The 16074-nt window shown below is 40.3% G+C and overlaps 1 protein-coding gene across 1 annotated transcript in view; it reads left to right on the top strand.

The window, feature by feature from the left end:
• Window positions 1-1104: 1104 nt before the first annotated feature.
• ERICH6 (glutamate rich 6) overlaps window positions 1105-16074 on the top strand; it is a 48010-nt gene continuing 33040 nt past the window's right edge. Inside the window, exons 1-7 of the mRNA XM_043875018.1 lie at window positions 1105-1498; window positions 2273-2330; window positions 4417-4508; window positions 7435-7497; window positions 7835-7890; window positions 7990-8106; window positions 9873-9986. Of these exons, the coding sequence (XP_043730953.1) occupies window positions 1105-1498; window positions 2273-2330; window positions 4417-4508; window positions 7435-7497; window positions 7835-7890; window positions 7990-8106; window positions 9873-9986 (894 nt within the window). The remainder of the gene's footprint in view (window positions 1499-2272; window positions 2331-4416; window positions 4509-7434; window positions 7498-7834; window positions 7891-7989; window positions 8107-9872; window positions 9987-16074) is intronic.

The following is a 16074-nucleotide window of genomic DNA, read 5'->3' as shown; positions in this document are numbered from 1 at the left end:
TAGCCTGCCAGGTCCCTCTGTCCATGGGATTCTCCAGACGAGAATACTGGAGAGGGTTGCCATGACCTCCTTCAGGGGATCTTCCCCACCCAGGGATGGAAACTCTCTTATGTCTCTTGCATTGGCAGGAGGTTCTTTACCACTAGCACCATCTGGGAAGCCCACAGTTAAGGCAGTGCTTTAAAAACATCAAACCAGCAAACTACCACGGTGGACTGGTGCCAGCTTTTGTAAATAAAGTTTTATCATAAGCTCCAACAAGCACCTGTGACTCCAAAACCAAACCCTGGCATCAGCAATACCACGTGGCCTTATGGGTGTCCATCCGTCGTAGCCACTCTCCCTCCCCAGCTCCAAAAACTAGCCTCCCCATATTTTATAATAAATTAAAATGGAGTATGTTCTACAAAAATATCGAATCGTGTTGTACACTGGAAATTAATACAGTATTTTAAGTCAACTATACCTCCTTTTTTTTTTTTTTTTATTAAAAAACTTTTTTAAAGACTGGCTCCAAATGAGCTGAGAGATTAGCAAGGAGGATCAGGTCGCAGCAGGCCGCTAGAATTTCCCGAAGCAGTCCAGAACGCAGATGCCAGAGGAACCTGCAGGGGTCCTGGCCACCCTCCCGGTCGGCCGCTCCCCCTCAGCGCCAGTCCTCGCGGCTGAGGGGTCCTGACACTTTTTTTTTTTTTTTAATTTTAAATGGTTAGTTTTATTTTATTCTTACTTTTTTAAATGGTTAATTTTAATTTAGTGCATGGAATAGAATTCTTAACAATATAACTAGAAGTATTCCTTTTCTATGGCTTATATTGATGTTTTCTTTTTTTTTTTTAACTTAGCATTTATTTTATTTTATTTTTACAATATTGTAGTGGTTTTTGTCATACATTGACATGACGGGGCCCCCTACCAAACTGCGAACAGGCCTCCAGTTTCTAACCAAAGAAATCCTGCGACTTTAATCTCCAGGCTCGCGGCAGAACTGCGGGCGGTTGTCCAGGGAGACGGACGCACAGAAGGCGGCGCGCCCCCCGGGCCTGGACCCGCCGGCGTCCTTTGTGCTAGCGGGGATCCTGCTTCCCGCCCGCCACGGCTAACATGGACTCGCAACGCAGCGTCGGAAAGCCGGAGAAGGAGCAGGACCACGAGGAGGAGGAGGAGGAGCAGGAGGTGGACGTGGAGGAAGAGGAGGAGGAGGAAGAAGAGGAGAAGGTGGAGGAGGAGAAGGAGGAGGGGGAGGAAGAGGAGCAGCAGGAGGGGGCGGACCTGGAGAAGGAGCTGGAGATCTTTGCGAGGCTCAGCGAGGAGTACTTCTGGAAGTTTTGGGACCTCGGAGATGCCAATGAGGAAGGCTGGCGTCGCGCCCGCTTAGTCAGCATCGTCAGCCCCAGCCTGAGCCCAACGCTGACGCTCAGCACGCCGAGCCTGTCGGGGTGGAGCCAGACGTCTGTGCCCACCGAGAGCGCCCCCTCCAGCATCTCCTCCCAAAAAAGTACCGCCCCCCACGCCGAGCCCTTTCCTCTAAGGCTTCCCGATCCCTAGGGGAGAGCTGGTCCAGCCACTCTAGAACCTTCGTCTACGGGGTGTCAGTTTCCAAATACACTCACCACTTCGCATACACCCCTGTCTCAGTCCCTTCTATCAAAGACACTTGGCTGAGCGGCTGTGATGGTTCACAGTTTAGAATGAAGGGGAAGCATGCTCCTAAAACGGGAAACAGGCAGCACTGTACAGAGTGCTCGCTTTTAACGAGGGCATTCAGTGACCGTGTCCTCTCTCTCAGATTCATTCTGCCCTCCCGCCTCTCTCTCATACCACGAGGAAGGGGAGGGAGTCGTGCTTTAAGGATGCTCTGCGATTGAAACAGCCCTGCCTCCCCAGCCCCTCCCCACCCCCCAAAATAAACAGTTCACATCTGTGCCTAACTTCCTGAACTGAAACCACTCCAGCCACTTGGAGGCAGAGCAGTTACTTAGAGTAGATTTCGTCCATCCCCCAGTATTGACATTTTGGTCTGGATCATTCTTTGCTGGGGCTGAGTGTGTTGACGGCAGGAGGAGGGACTGTACTTGGCATTATAGTATATTTAACAGCATCCCTGTCTACGTCCGACTCTGCCAGTTAGCCCCTGCCAGGCTTTGTGACAATCAAAAATTGTCAAAATGTCTTTAGATATTGCGAAATGTTTCCTAGGGGGCAAAATTGACCTTTTGAGAACCATTGATTCAAATGGAATGACTAAATTGTTTTGTGTTTTATTCAACAGGTTTTCCTAGAATATTTCAGACATTTAGGAAAGACATGTCTGAAATGAATTTAGATAGGTAAGAAATTGTTTTCAGTTTTCATCTTATTATTTTTTGAAAATGATGTTTCCTTTTGGGATGAACATGTCAGGAAGGTAGAGTAAGATCATCCAGGGTATTTGCAACTAATATATCTACTTTAAATTTTTAATCTACACTTAATAGACACTTTGGAGCAGATAGAGACAGGGTCCTTGCCCATCTCTGGCTTATTATCTGTAGATATATGTACCCCTCTCTGTTCCCTCTTCCACTCACCAGAGTTAACATACTATTAACAGTTTGCTTTGTTTCCAGTATAATTTAAATAGTACATTTTCATGACTTGATTTATTAATTTTTAACATAGCTACTGACCTCCCATCATGAAAACTGAGGAGTGTAACTCACACCACTTCCCTCCTCTCCATTTTCAGTAGTTATATTATTTTTAATTTTCCTGGAAAATCCCATGGATGGAGGAGCCTGGTAGGCTGCAGTCCATGGGGTCGTGAAGAGTCAGACATGACTGAGCGACTTCACTTTCACTTTTCACTTTTATGCATTGGAGAAGGAAATGGCAACCCACTCCAGTGTTCTTGCCTGGAGAACCCCAGGGATGGGGTCGCACAGAGTCAGACACGACTGAAGTGACTTAGCAACCTTTAGGACTTTAAAGTATTTAAATCTCTACTTCTTGATTTATCAATTTTAGTGACTACTAACTCTTTTAAAAAATTAACACCTTAATGAACTTCTACTTCCTTCTCTCCTCTTACCCTTTCCTTTCCCAATAAACAACAAATTATTTAACAGATTTTATTAAAATATATAATATAGTCATATAAAGTCATGTTACTTTACTTTTATTGATTTATTAGTTCTTAGTGCTTTTGGTGCAAGTTGATTCTAAAAGTTGAAAACCAATAACCAATACTCATAATTTCTTGCTAAGAAACCAATACTGGGACTGCATGCATGTACAAGAAAATGAAATCCTATGTCCATAAAACTTGGCTCCTAAAAGGAGAGCTTCTGAACTCTTGGTTGTTTTTAGCTGTCTTCAATTTTTCTGAATTGGGCTACTGGCCATAGTTTCTTGTTTTCCATATTGCTTTTTTTTCTTTTTATTCCTCTTCTTTTTGCTGGAGAAAGTTCCTTAGGTAATTATTTTGTGTTGATCTCATGGATAGTCAAATTTCTGAGTTCTTGCCTGTCTTAAAATTTCTTCCGTGTTCCTTCACTCTTGGTCTCATCACTCGTTTCCCTGAGAAGTTAGACAAACAGGACTCCCCCAGATGGAGTGGCTTCAGCAGAGCAGTTCCCCAGCCATTACAGCATAGTCATTTCAGAATTAAAACACGCAGTGTGCCGGAAACAAGGCTTCCAAAAAGGGAGGTGGAGACATGAGAGAACCGAGAAAGGTGAAAAAGGAACAGTCCTAACGTTGACTACACTCTTTGGGAAAATTTTGTTTGATATTTTTAGAAGAGCCAGCAAATTACGGCAAAACAAACAAACAAACAAAAAACCACCTTACATTCAAAGAGGCAAAGGAGTTTGAAAAGCAATTGTTACTATTTACTTGTTACCAGTAACAGTCATGTTAGCTAGTCAGTAAATTCCTGCTTCCTGTTATGTCAATGTTAACTGACTGATTCAGCTCCACAATGCTTGTGGGATGAATACAGAATGCTTAATTACAATACATTTAACTTCAGCCCTTTAAAAAGACTGGATTGTTTTACAGCTATTTTAAAATGAGCGGTGTGTTCTAATTTAAATTCAAATAAATGTTTGAACACACATATCATCATTGCCAACGCCAACAATACTGACACACAGCACAGATAGAGGGGCCGTAATTTACTCTCTAAGAGAAATAATACGGTATTGGGAGCCTCTAAGATTTAGAAAGAAGTACTTTGCAAAGAACGGATACGACTCTAACACAGTATGCCTGACTTAACTGAAGACATAAGAATGGAAGCAAACATTTCCAATAAAAAAGAAATCAGGGTCTTCTAGGGACATTTGTTATTTGATTATTAAATGTACCAGATTTAATAGGACTGCTAAGAACGCTCTAGGTATACTGAAAACAAGCATTTTGTCTAAATTTCAGGGCTATCTATTACAGTCTGCATCCAAAAGTTCCAGCATCCATACAAACAGAAGAAAGTTGGCTTCAGGAATTGACTGACATGGAGAAGCCCAGTGAGTGCTTTGGTTCTGAAGCTTTTCCTGGGAGGTGGATTGCATGCTGGAAAGGGCATGGGAGTAGGCGACCAGGGGAGGTAGAATTAAACCCCAGCACCAACACAAACTAACACCCTGACAACTAGACAAGTCAGTTAACTGACTAACTCATTGACTCTCCTTCTTCCTCTATTGGCCATAATAAGCCTTGTCTCATAGGACCATTATCAAGATCAAAATGAGATTCAGCGTTGAAACTCCTTGGCACTGAGTCTTTTAGTAAATGGTAGCACCTGTGTTCTCATCAAGAAATAATCTGCCATCATATTTTGATACATATCTCTATTTTTTATTATAGAAGTAGCATATGCATGCTGTTTTTTAAACATCAAACCATTAAGAAAAATATAATGGGAACATTAAGTTTTTAACTTACCCAGTATATGCCTCAGAAGTCATCATTATGAATAGCTTTTCCTTTAAACTTTATTATTTGTTGTATGTTGGATCATGTGTTCATCAGATGTTTACTGAGCACATACCAAGTACCTGTCATAGGTCAGTTTCCTATTCTAGCGTCACAGCAATGAATAAAGCAGACAAACCCCTGTCTCAGTGGTCTTCTATTAAAGCGTTGAAGGTGGAGGTGAAGGTGATCGTGACATAAATAATACACAAAGCAAGTAAATGCACAATGGCTTAGATGATGTAAGTGCTAAGGAGAAAAATAAAGGAGGCAGAGGGGTGGGAAATGCTGGACAGATGGGTGAAAGTTTACATAGGACGGTCAGAGAAATCTTCTCCGAGAAGCTGAAGTATTTGAGTACAGACCTCAAGGAAGTGTGAGAGTGATGATGATCTCCGGGGAAAGAGTGTTCCAGGCATAGGGAAGAGCACGCGCTTCCCTCTAAAACAAGGAGGCAGCCAGAGTGGCTGCAGTGGAGTGAGGAAGGAAGTGAATGCTAGGTAATAAAGTCAGAGAGATGGTGAGGACCAGATCTTATTCAAAGAGAATGAAGTCCGAAGTCACTGGAGGGTCTGCCCAGAGGACTGACATAATCTAACATAAAAATCAGATGTAGAATTAATATCACATGTTAATATAACATTAAACCTGCTATTAGAAAACTTGTTAATTATTCCCGAATTAATCTATATAGTCCAAGTAATCGCGATGAGGTTTTTCAGTGGAATTGGACAAGTTGACTTTTTGATCTTGCCTTTGCAGCATTAGAAGATAAACTGAGACATTTTCCATTTCTTTAGAGTTTAAGAGTTTATTCGAGCAGATATGGATTGGAATCGGCCAGCGCTAAACCGGGTATGGTTAGGAGCACTCCGCAAAGGAGCGCTCTGGAGAGGTTTTTATAGAGAAGTCGAAGGAGCAAACCAAGGAAGGTATTTGATTGGCTATTGCTTAAGGTTGCATTCTCTGGGAAAGCCCAGTTGGCTGTTTGCAGTTAGCTGTTCTTAACCTTGAGGCATTAACCTTGACTCTGGCTTAGGTTTCCCTTTTGCTAACAGTTGGCTACCAAGGCATTATTAGAGCCGCCTCATCTAATAGTTTCCTTGTTTGATTACTTTAACAACAGGAGCCTAGCGTACATTTTCAATTTTTTTCATATCTTCTTTTATAGTTCCATTTAATAGAGAACTTATTTACAGCTCTAATTAATTTACTCTGAGGTGTTTTGCAGTTGTGTTTTATTGATGTAACAATTGGAATTTTTTTTTTCCTATTATATTTTCTAATTGGTTACTGTCAATGTATAGACTCGTTGGAAAAGACCCGGATGGTGGGAAAGGTTGAAGGCCGGAGGAGAAGGGGACGACAGAGGATGAGATGGCTGGATGGCGTCACCAACTCAATGGACATGGGTTTGGGTGGACTTTGGGAGTTGGTGATTGACAGGGAGGCCTGGCGTGCTGAGATTCACGGGGTCACAAAGAGTCGGACACGACTGAGCGACTGAACTGAACTGAACTGAGACCTGTAAAATCTACAGTGGAGGAGAACTCAGAGACTATAAAACCCAGTCCCATCATTTTGTGTATGAGAAACTGAAATCTGAAGGCATGACTGGAGGCTGTCATAGGAAATGGCTACCCATTCCAGTATTCTTGCCTGGAGAATCCCCATGGACAGAGGAGCCTGGCAGGCTACAGTCCATGCAGTCGCAAGAGTCGGACACGACTTAGCGACTAAACCACCACCACCAGTTAGGAAAGGTCTCATCCTCTGACACCCATCTCTCTCCAGCACCAGCTCTGGCTGTACTGGGAAAATGGGCCCACCCTCTCCCTTCACCTCTGTCCCATTGTGGGTTGTTCTGATTTGGTTTTTCATCATGCCAATCTCATTTGCTTAACCTTCTAGACATTTACTCCAAGTGGCTTGTGTGTTGATGGCTATCTTTTCCTTTCCCAGAATTGCCCTGGAATCTGCAGAGGGAATTATCCTGGTGGTTTAGTTCACTGTTTTGAATGGGGAACTACTCCTCGACCCCAGCCCAGCACTCCTCTAGCTGAAGAATCTTTTGCAGAATGATGGTCATAAATTAGACAGAATGGTATGCTTAAAAGGCAGAACACAAAAGGGTCTGCAAACCATGATTATAATCAAGTAAAATGTGCATTCATGTAGTATTCTGAGACTCAAAAGCAGCAAGGAAACATCTTTTAAGTCTCCTGCATTGGCAGGCAGGTTCTTTACCACTAGTGCCACCTAGGAAGCCCCAGGAAACATTTTTTAATGTGTTTCATTAGTGGTGCGCCTCCTCTGTTTGTTACTTTTTGTTGATAAAATGTTACTTGGGAAAAGGAAAAACATTCAAAGATAAACACAATTAGGGCACTTATTTTCCTAAGAGGCATATTTTCTTTTCTATGAGATTTCTTTCCTCCTTTGTCAGGACTGATTGACAAATGTACACTCTTTTTTCAGAGAAGGAAGTGCCCTCTGTAAAGAAGGAGGATGTACCTGAAAATCTAGCATCTAAGTTAAGAGGTAACTGGATGTCTGGCATCAACCCCCCGCTTCCGACAAAGACAAACTGCCCTTAGGGAGCCTGCCTTAACTTGGACTTCGTCCAACCCCTTTAGAAAAGAGCTCCCCTAAGAATACAGCAGAAACTAACGCAACATTGTAAAGCAATTACATTCCAATAAAAAGAAGAATATAGGCAAGAAGGTGGGGAAGGGAGGGTTTCAGGGCATTTAGACTGTGTGTGTGTGTGTGTGTGTGAGAGAGAGAGAGATGGGATAGGACTTTACAGAAAATGGTTTTCAAACTACACTGCATAAAAGTTTTAAACTTTCCTTCTAAATCTCTTTTTTTTCTTCAGCAAAATGGATAATTAACCCAGAAGAACAAAAACTAAGGATTTTATGTGAACTGGAGGTAAGAGATGTTTATCAACCCAACTAGTACACCATACTCATGGTAAAAATCACTGATTCAATCTTCCTTTTTTTTTCTTTCTCTCTTTTTAAAATTTAGTTTAAGGAAGACTTCATAACACTCTTTGAGCCCTCTCTGAGAACATTACCCAGCATCGGGCCACCATCTATTCTGACATTCAAACAAGAGAGTTCCAATTTAGGCATTAAGTTCAAGGTAATTTTCATTTACATTTTTTTTTAGTTTCTGTCATAAATGATGTAAAAAGGCACATGATGATTTGCACAAAAGATATTGAACATACTTTTATTTAAGATTTTTTTTTTTTTTTATGTGGACCATTTTTAAAGTTGTTATTGAACTTGTTACAGAATTGTTTCTGTTTTATGTCTTGGTTTTTTGGCCAAGAGGCATGTGCAGGGCTGAAATCCACACTTTCTGCATTAGAAGGCAAAGTTTTAACAACTGGACTGCCAGGGAAGTCCAAACAGTAAACTTACTTTAAAAAAAAAAAGCAGGCTAAGAGCTCACTTACTTGGAATAGTGTTTAGGGTGGCTGTGTTCATTTCCTAGGGCTTCTGTAACAAAAAGCCAGAAACTGGGTGGCTTATGGCGACAGAAAAGTACTGTCTCACAGTTCTGAAGGCTAAAAGTCCAAAGTCAAAGTGTCAACAAGTCCAGCCTGGGAGAGCCCCTTCTTGCCTCTTCCGAACATCAGCCATCGGCATTCCTTGGCTTGCGGCCGCGTCACGGCAGTCTCTGCCTTGGCTGTCACAGCGTGTGTCTGTGTCCAAATGCCCCACTTCTCCAACGATACCAGTCATATTGCTTCACTGCCCACCCAGATGACCTCCTCTTAACTTCATTACATCTTCAGAAACCCCATTCTAAGTCATGCCACAGTCACAGGTATCAGGGGTTAGGATCAGTATAGCCTTTGGGGGAACACAGTGCAACCGGTAACAATGGCCATAAGCCGGGAAGCACAGTGAGCATTCACTATATTTAATAGTGGTAAGTGACCAGTTAATGTCTGCTTTTGCCGGGCAAGGGAGAGGTCACCTTAGTCATTCCGACAGAATACACACCACCTTGCTTGGCCAAAGAGGTCAGGGACTGACCGGCAGTATGATTATTTCCAAATTTGTACTTGTGCTGAGAGCTGCGCACTCCCCAGACTGGAACCTCCTTGATTACTTCTTCTGGGGCACACTAAAGGTACAGCCTTATTTGCTGAAAATAAGATTCACCAACAATTGAAGCAGAGCAGCACAGACATGCATGCAGGAGTTGACAGGAATGCCCTGTGGATGCAACAGCGTGGTTGGTGTTCACTGTTATTTTGTGCATCACATTGAACTAAGCAATTCTAATGCATGATGATACATTAAACACATCATGTAATGTAAATTCTTTCTTGAAGAAATAAATTCTTTCTTCAAACATAAGTGTTAATCGCGCAGTCATGTCCAACTCTTTGCAACCCCATGGACTATAGCCCACCAGGTTCCTTTGTCCATGGAATTCTCCAGGCAAGAATACTGGAGTGGGTAGCCATTCCTTTCTACAGGGGATATTGCCGACCCAGGGATCGAACCAGGTCTCTTGCATTGCAAACGCAGCACCTTCCTTTTTCTGAAGCACAAGAGCTTGTATTGAGCTTTCTTCCCCTGACACCCAGAGATGGGCCTGAGCTTGAGGAAGGCCTTGGGGACTGCCTTCCACAGAGCTGTCTCTGCACTGGTCCCTGGGCAGGGCTGGTTCCACCTGAACCCCAGGGAGACCTTTCAGGTCTTCCGAGACGGGCCTTGACACTGGTCTAGGTTCGGGGTGGCGGCAGCTGAATGGCCAGCTCTCTTCTCCAGCCACACTCTTTGAAGTGTAGATTTGCTGACCCTGCCCAGGGCTCTGGCTTCTTCTGCTCTGAGAGGCTCTGGGCCTCCATGTGGGCATATCTTCATTTTTTTCTCTCCTCTCTGAAGGAAGAAGAGGAGGAAGTATCGCCCAAGTGTGAATTCTGTGGGAGCGACCTAAGAACATTTCTCTCCAGTGTGGATGTTTCCTCTGATTACAGCAGCTCTGAACTGCCAGAACATGTAAGTGCTACAGCAGGTTTCCTGAGGAAATAGTGTTATTTTTAGACATTACTTTAAACATAAGCAGCATGTTCTTCTGCATCTTCCCACGACATCACCCCCTACCTTTCTTTTTTTTTTTTTTTTTGCCACAGTGCATGGCTTGTAGGACCCTAGTTCCCTGAACAGGGATTGAACCTGGGCCCCCAGCAGTGAAAACCTGAAATTCTAACCACTAGATTGCCAGGGAATTCCATGAATTGCCATTCTTAAAAGGGTTATGTGTTAGCTCTCGGGGCAATGCAAATCATAACCACAATGGGACACCATTTCACATCCCTTGAACGGCTATAACCCAGAAGACAGATAATAACAACTGTTGGCAAGGGTGTAGGGAAACTGGAATTCTCAAACATTGCTGAAGGGGAATATAAAATGATGCAGCCACCTTGGACAAGTCTAAACAGTAGTTCCTCAAAAAGTTAAAACATACAGATACCATATAACCCAACAAATAATTCCATTCCTAGGTATATACCCATTAAAACTGACAACATACGTCCACCCAGAAACACATATAAATGTTCACAGCAGCATAATTCATAACAGCTAGAAAGTGGAAACAACCCAGATGCTCACTAAGATAGTGTAAAGAAATGTGGAGCATCCAGACTATGGGATCTTTTTTTTTTTTTTTCAGATCATTAATTTTATTTTATTTTAAAAATTTATTTTTTAATTGAAGACTATTTGCTTTACAGAATTTTGTTATTTTCTGTCAAACCTCAACATGAATCAGCCATAGGTGTACATATATCCCCTCCCTTTTGAACCTCCCTCCCGTCTCCCTCCCCATCCCACCCCTCTAGATTGATACAGAGCTCCTCTTTGAGTGTCCTGAGCCAGACAGCAAATTCCCGTTGGCTCTCTATTTTGCATATAGTAACGTAAGTTTCCATGTTACTATTTCCATACATCTCACCCTCTCCTCCCCTTTCTCCATGTCCACAAGCCTATTGTCTATGTCTGTTTCTCCACTGCTGCCCTGAAAATAAATTCTTCAGTATCATTTTTCTAGATCTAGATTCCGTATGTATGTGTTAGAATACAATATTTGTCTTTCTCTTTCTGACTTACTTCACTTTATAATAGGCTCTAGGTTCATCCACCTCATTAGAACTGACTCAAAGATGTTCCTTCTTATGGCTAAGTAATATTCCATTGTGTATATATATACCAAAACTTCTTTATCCATTCTCTGTCGACGGACATCTAGGTTGCTTCCATGTTCTAGCTATTGTAAATAGTGCTGCCGTGAACAACAGGATGCATGTGTATCTTTCAATTTTGGTTTCCTTGGGGTATATGCCTAGGAGTGGGATTGCTGGGTCATATGGTGGTTTTATTCCTAGTTTTTAAGGAATCTCCATACCACTTTCCATAGGGGCTGTATCAATTTACATTCCCACCAACAGTGCAAGAGCATTCCCTTTTCTCCACACCCTCTCCAGCATTTATTGTTTGCAGACTTTTTGATGAGGGTCATTCTGACCAGTGTAAGGTGATATCTCATTGTAGTTTTGATTTGCATTTCTTTAATAATGAGTGATGTTGAGCATCTTTTCATGTGTTTGTTAGCCATCTGTATGTCTTCTTTGGAGAAATGTCTGTTTAGGTCTTTTTCCCATTTTTTTGATTGGGTTATTTGTTTTTCTGTTATTGAGTTGTATGAGCTGCTTGTATATTTTGGAAATTAATCCTTTGTCAGTTGTTTCATTTGCTATCATTTTCATCCATTCTGAGGGTTGTCTTTTCACCTTGCTTATAGTTTCCTTTGCTGTGCAAAAGCTTTTAAGTTTAATCAGGTTCCACTTGTTTACTTTTGTTTTCATTTCCATTACTCTAGGAGGTGGGTCATAGAGGGTCTTGCTTTGATTTATGTCACTGAGTGTTCTGCCTATGTTTTCCTCTAAGAGTTTTATAGTTTCTGGTCTTCTGTATTGGTCTTTAATTTGAGTTTATCTTTGTATATGGTGTTAGGAAGTGTTCTAATTTCATTCTTTTATATGTAGCTGTCTAGTTTTCCCAGCACCATTTATTGAAGAGGCTGTCTTTGCCCCATTGTATATTCTTGACCCCTTTGTCAAAAATAAAGTACCATAGCTGCATGGGTTTTTTTCTGGACTTTCTGTCTTGTTCCATTGGTCTATATTTCTGTTTTTGTGCCAGTATCATACTGTATTGATAACAGTAGCTTTGTAGTATAACCTGAAGTCAGGAAGGTTGATTCCTCTAGCTCCACGCTTCTTTCTCAAGACTGCTTTGGCTATTCAGGGTCTTTTGTGTTTCCATATGAATTGTGAAATTTTTTGCTCTAGTTCTGTGAAAAATGCCATTGGTAATTTGATAGGGATCTCATTGAATCTGTAGATCGCATTTGATAGTATAGTCCTTTTCACAATATTGATTCTTCCTACCCAGGAACATGGAATATCTCTCCATCTGTTTTTGTCATCTTTGATTTCTTTCATCAGTGTCTTATAATTTTCTGTGTACAGTTCTCTTATCTCCTTAGGTAAGTTTACTCCTAGATATTTAATTATTTTTGTTGCAATGGTGAATGGGATTGATTGCTTAATTTCTCTCTGATTTTTCATTGTTAGTATATAGAAATGCAAGTGATTTCTGTGTATTGATTTTGTATCCTGAAACTGCTAAATTCACTGATTAGCTCTAGTAATTTCCTGATACTATGTTTAGGGTTTTCTATGTACAGTATCATGTCATCTGCAAACAGTGAGAGCTTTACTTCTTCTTTTCCAAATTGGATTCCTTTTATTTCTTTTTCTTCTCTGATTGCTATAGCTAGGACTTCCAGAACTATGTTGAATAATAGTGGTGAAAATGGATACGCTTGTCTTGTTCCTGATCTTAGGGGGAATGCTTTCAGTTTTTCACCATTGAGAATAATGTTTGCTGTAGGCTTGTCATGTATGGCCTCTACTATGTTGAGGTAGGTTCCTCTATTCCCATTTTTTGAAGTGTTTTCATTTTAAACAGGTGCTGAATTTTGTCAAAGGCTTTTTCTGCATCTACTGAGATTATCATATGGCTTTATCTTTTGATTTGTTAGTATGATGTATCACATTGATTGATTTGCTTGTATTGAAGAATCCTTGCACCCATGGAATAAACACAGCTTGATCATGGTGTATGAGCTTTTTGATGTGTTGCTGAATTCTGTTTGCTAAAATTTTGTTGAGGATTTTTGCATCTATGTTCACCAGAAATATTGGCCTGCAGTTTTCTTTTTTTGTGTTGTCTTTGTCTGGTTTTGGTATCAGGGTGATGGTGACCCCACAGAATGAGTTTGGAAGTGTTCCTTTCTCTGCAATTTTTGAAAGTGTTTTAGAAGGATAGCACTAGCTCTTAAAATGTTTGATAGAATTCTCCTGTGAAGCCATCTGGTCCTGGGCTTTTGTTTTTTGGGAGATTTTTGATCACAGCTTCAATTTCAGTGCTTGTAATTTAGTTTTTCATAATTTCTGTTTCTTCCTGGTTCAGTCCTTGGTAAATTGAACTTTACTAAACATCTGTCCATTTCTTCCAGTTATCCATTTTATTGCCATATAGTTGTTCATAATAGTCTCTTATAATCCTTTGTATTTCTGCATTTGTATTTCTGTCTGTTGTAACCTCTCCTTTTTCATTTCTAATTTTGTTGATTTGATTCTTCCCTCTTTTTTTCTTGATGAGTCTGGTTAAAGGTTTGTCAATTTTGTTTATTTTCTCAAAGAACCACCTTTTAGTTTTATTAATCTTTACTATTGTTTCTTTCATTTCTTTTTCACTTATTTCTGCTCTGATATTTATGATTTCTTTCCTTCTACTAATTTTGGGATTTTTTGTTCTTTTTCCAGTTGTTTTAGGTGTAAAGTTAGGTTATCTATTCAATGTTTTTCTTGTCTCTTAAGGTAGGATTGTATTGCTATAACCTTCCCTCTTAGAACTGCTTTTGTTGCATCCCATAGGTTTTGAGTTGTTAAGTTTTCATTGTCATTTGTTTCTAGAAATTTTTTTATTTCCCTTTTGATTTCTTCAGTAACCTGTTGGTTATTTAGAAATGTATTGTTTAATCTCCATGTGTTTGTGTTTTTTACAGTTTTTTTCTTGTAACTGATATCTAGAATCATAGCACTGTGGTCAGAGAAGATGCATGATACAATTTCAATTTTGTTAAATTTACTGAGGTTTGATTTCTGATCCAAGATGTGGTCTATCCTGGAGAATGTTCCATGTGCACTTTAGAAGAAGGTGTATTGTGCATTTGGATGGAATGTCCTGAAGATATCAATGAGATCTTTCTCATCTCATGTATTATTTAAGACTTGTTTCCTCATTAATTTTCTTTCCATTGGTGTGAGTGGGGTGTTAAAGTCTCCTACTATTATTGTGTCACTGTCAATTTCTCCTTTTATGTCTGTTAGTGTTTGTCTTATGTATTGAGGTGCTCCTATGTTGGGTGCATAGATATTTACAATTGTTATGTCTTTCTCTTGGATTGATCCCTTGATCATTATGTAGTGACCTTCCTTATCTCTTGTAATCTTCTTTATTTTAACATCTATTTTGCCTGATATGAGGATTGCTACTCCAGCTTTCTTTTGCTTCCCATTTGCATGGAATATATTCTTCCTTCATCTCACTTTCAGTCTGTATGTGTCTTGAGGTCTGTAGTGGGTTTCTTGTAGACAGCATATATATGGGTTTTGTTTTATTATCCATTCAGCCAGTCTGTGTCTTTTAGTTGGAGCATTTAATCCATTTTCATTTAAAGTAATTATTGATGTGTATGTTCCTATTGCCATTTTCTTAATTGTTTGGGGTTTGATTTTGTAGATCTTTTCCTGTTCTTGTATTTCCTGACTATATGAGTCCCTTTAACACTTGTTGTAAAGCTGGTTTGGTGGTATTGAATTCTCTTAACTTTTGCTTGTCTGAAAAGCTTTTGATTTCTCCATCAATTTTGAATGAGATCCTTGCCAGGTAAAGTAATCTTGGTTGTAGATTTTTCCCTTTCAGCACTTTAAATATATCCTGCCATTTCCTTCTGGCCTGCAGAGTTTCTGCTGAAAGATCAGCTGTTAAGCATATGGGGTTTCCCTTGTATGTCACTTGTTGCTTCTCCCTTGCTGCTTTTAATATTCTTTCCTTGTGTTTACTCTTTGTTAGTTTGATTAGTATGTGTCTTGGTGTGTTTCTCCTTGGGTTTATCCTGTATGGGACTCTTTGTGCCTCTTGGGCTTGACTGACTATTTCCTTTTCCAGTTGGGGAAATTTTCAACTATAATCTCTTCAAAAATTTTCTCATACCCTTTCATTTTCTCTTCTTCTGGGACCCCTATAATTTGAATGTTGGGACATTTGTTATGGTCCCAGAGGTCTCTGAGACTGTCCTCAGCTCTTTTCATTCCTTTTACTTTATTCTGCTCTTCAGAAGTTATTTCCACCATTTTATCTTCCAGCTCACTGATTTGTTCTTCCGCTTCAGATATTCTCCTTATTGATTCCTTCTAGAGTATTTTTAACTTCAGTAATTGTGTTGTTTGTCTCTGCATGTTTATTCTTTAATTCTTCTAGATCGTTGTTAATTGATTCTTGCATTTTCTCCATTTTGTTTTGAAGGGTTTTGATCATCTTTACTGTCATTATTCTGAATTCTTTCTCAGGTAGTTTGCCCGTTTCCTCTTCATTTATTTGGACTCCAGTGTTTCTAGTTTGTTCCTTCATTTGTGTGATATTTCTCTGCCTTTTCATTATTTTTTTTAACTTATTGTGTTTGAGGTCTCCTTTTCCCAGGCTTCAGGGTTGAATCCTTTCTTCCTTTTGGTTTCTTCCCTCCTAAGGTTGGTCCAGTGGTCTGTGTAAGCTTCATATAAGATGAGATTTGTGTTGAGTTTTTTGGTTGTTTCTTTATTTTCCCTGTGAGGGGTAAGGCTGAGTGAGGTGGTAATCCTGTCTGCTGATGAATTTTCATTTTGTTTGTTGTTTAGATGGGGCATCCTGCACAGGGTGCTACTGGTGGCTGGGTGATGCTGGGTCTTGTATT

This window comes from Cervus elaphus, chromosome 19 (genome assembly GCF_910594005.1).
Source record: "Cervus elaphus chromosome 19, mCerEla1.1, whole genome shotgun sequence".
Taxonomy (NCBI): Eukaryota; Metazoa; Chordata; class Mammalia; order Artiodactyla; family Cervidae; genus Cervus; species Cervus elaphus.
The sequence above is the reverse complement of the archived record's forward strand: the minus strand, read 5'-3'. Positions and strand labels throughout refer to the sequence as shown.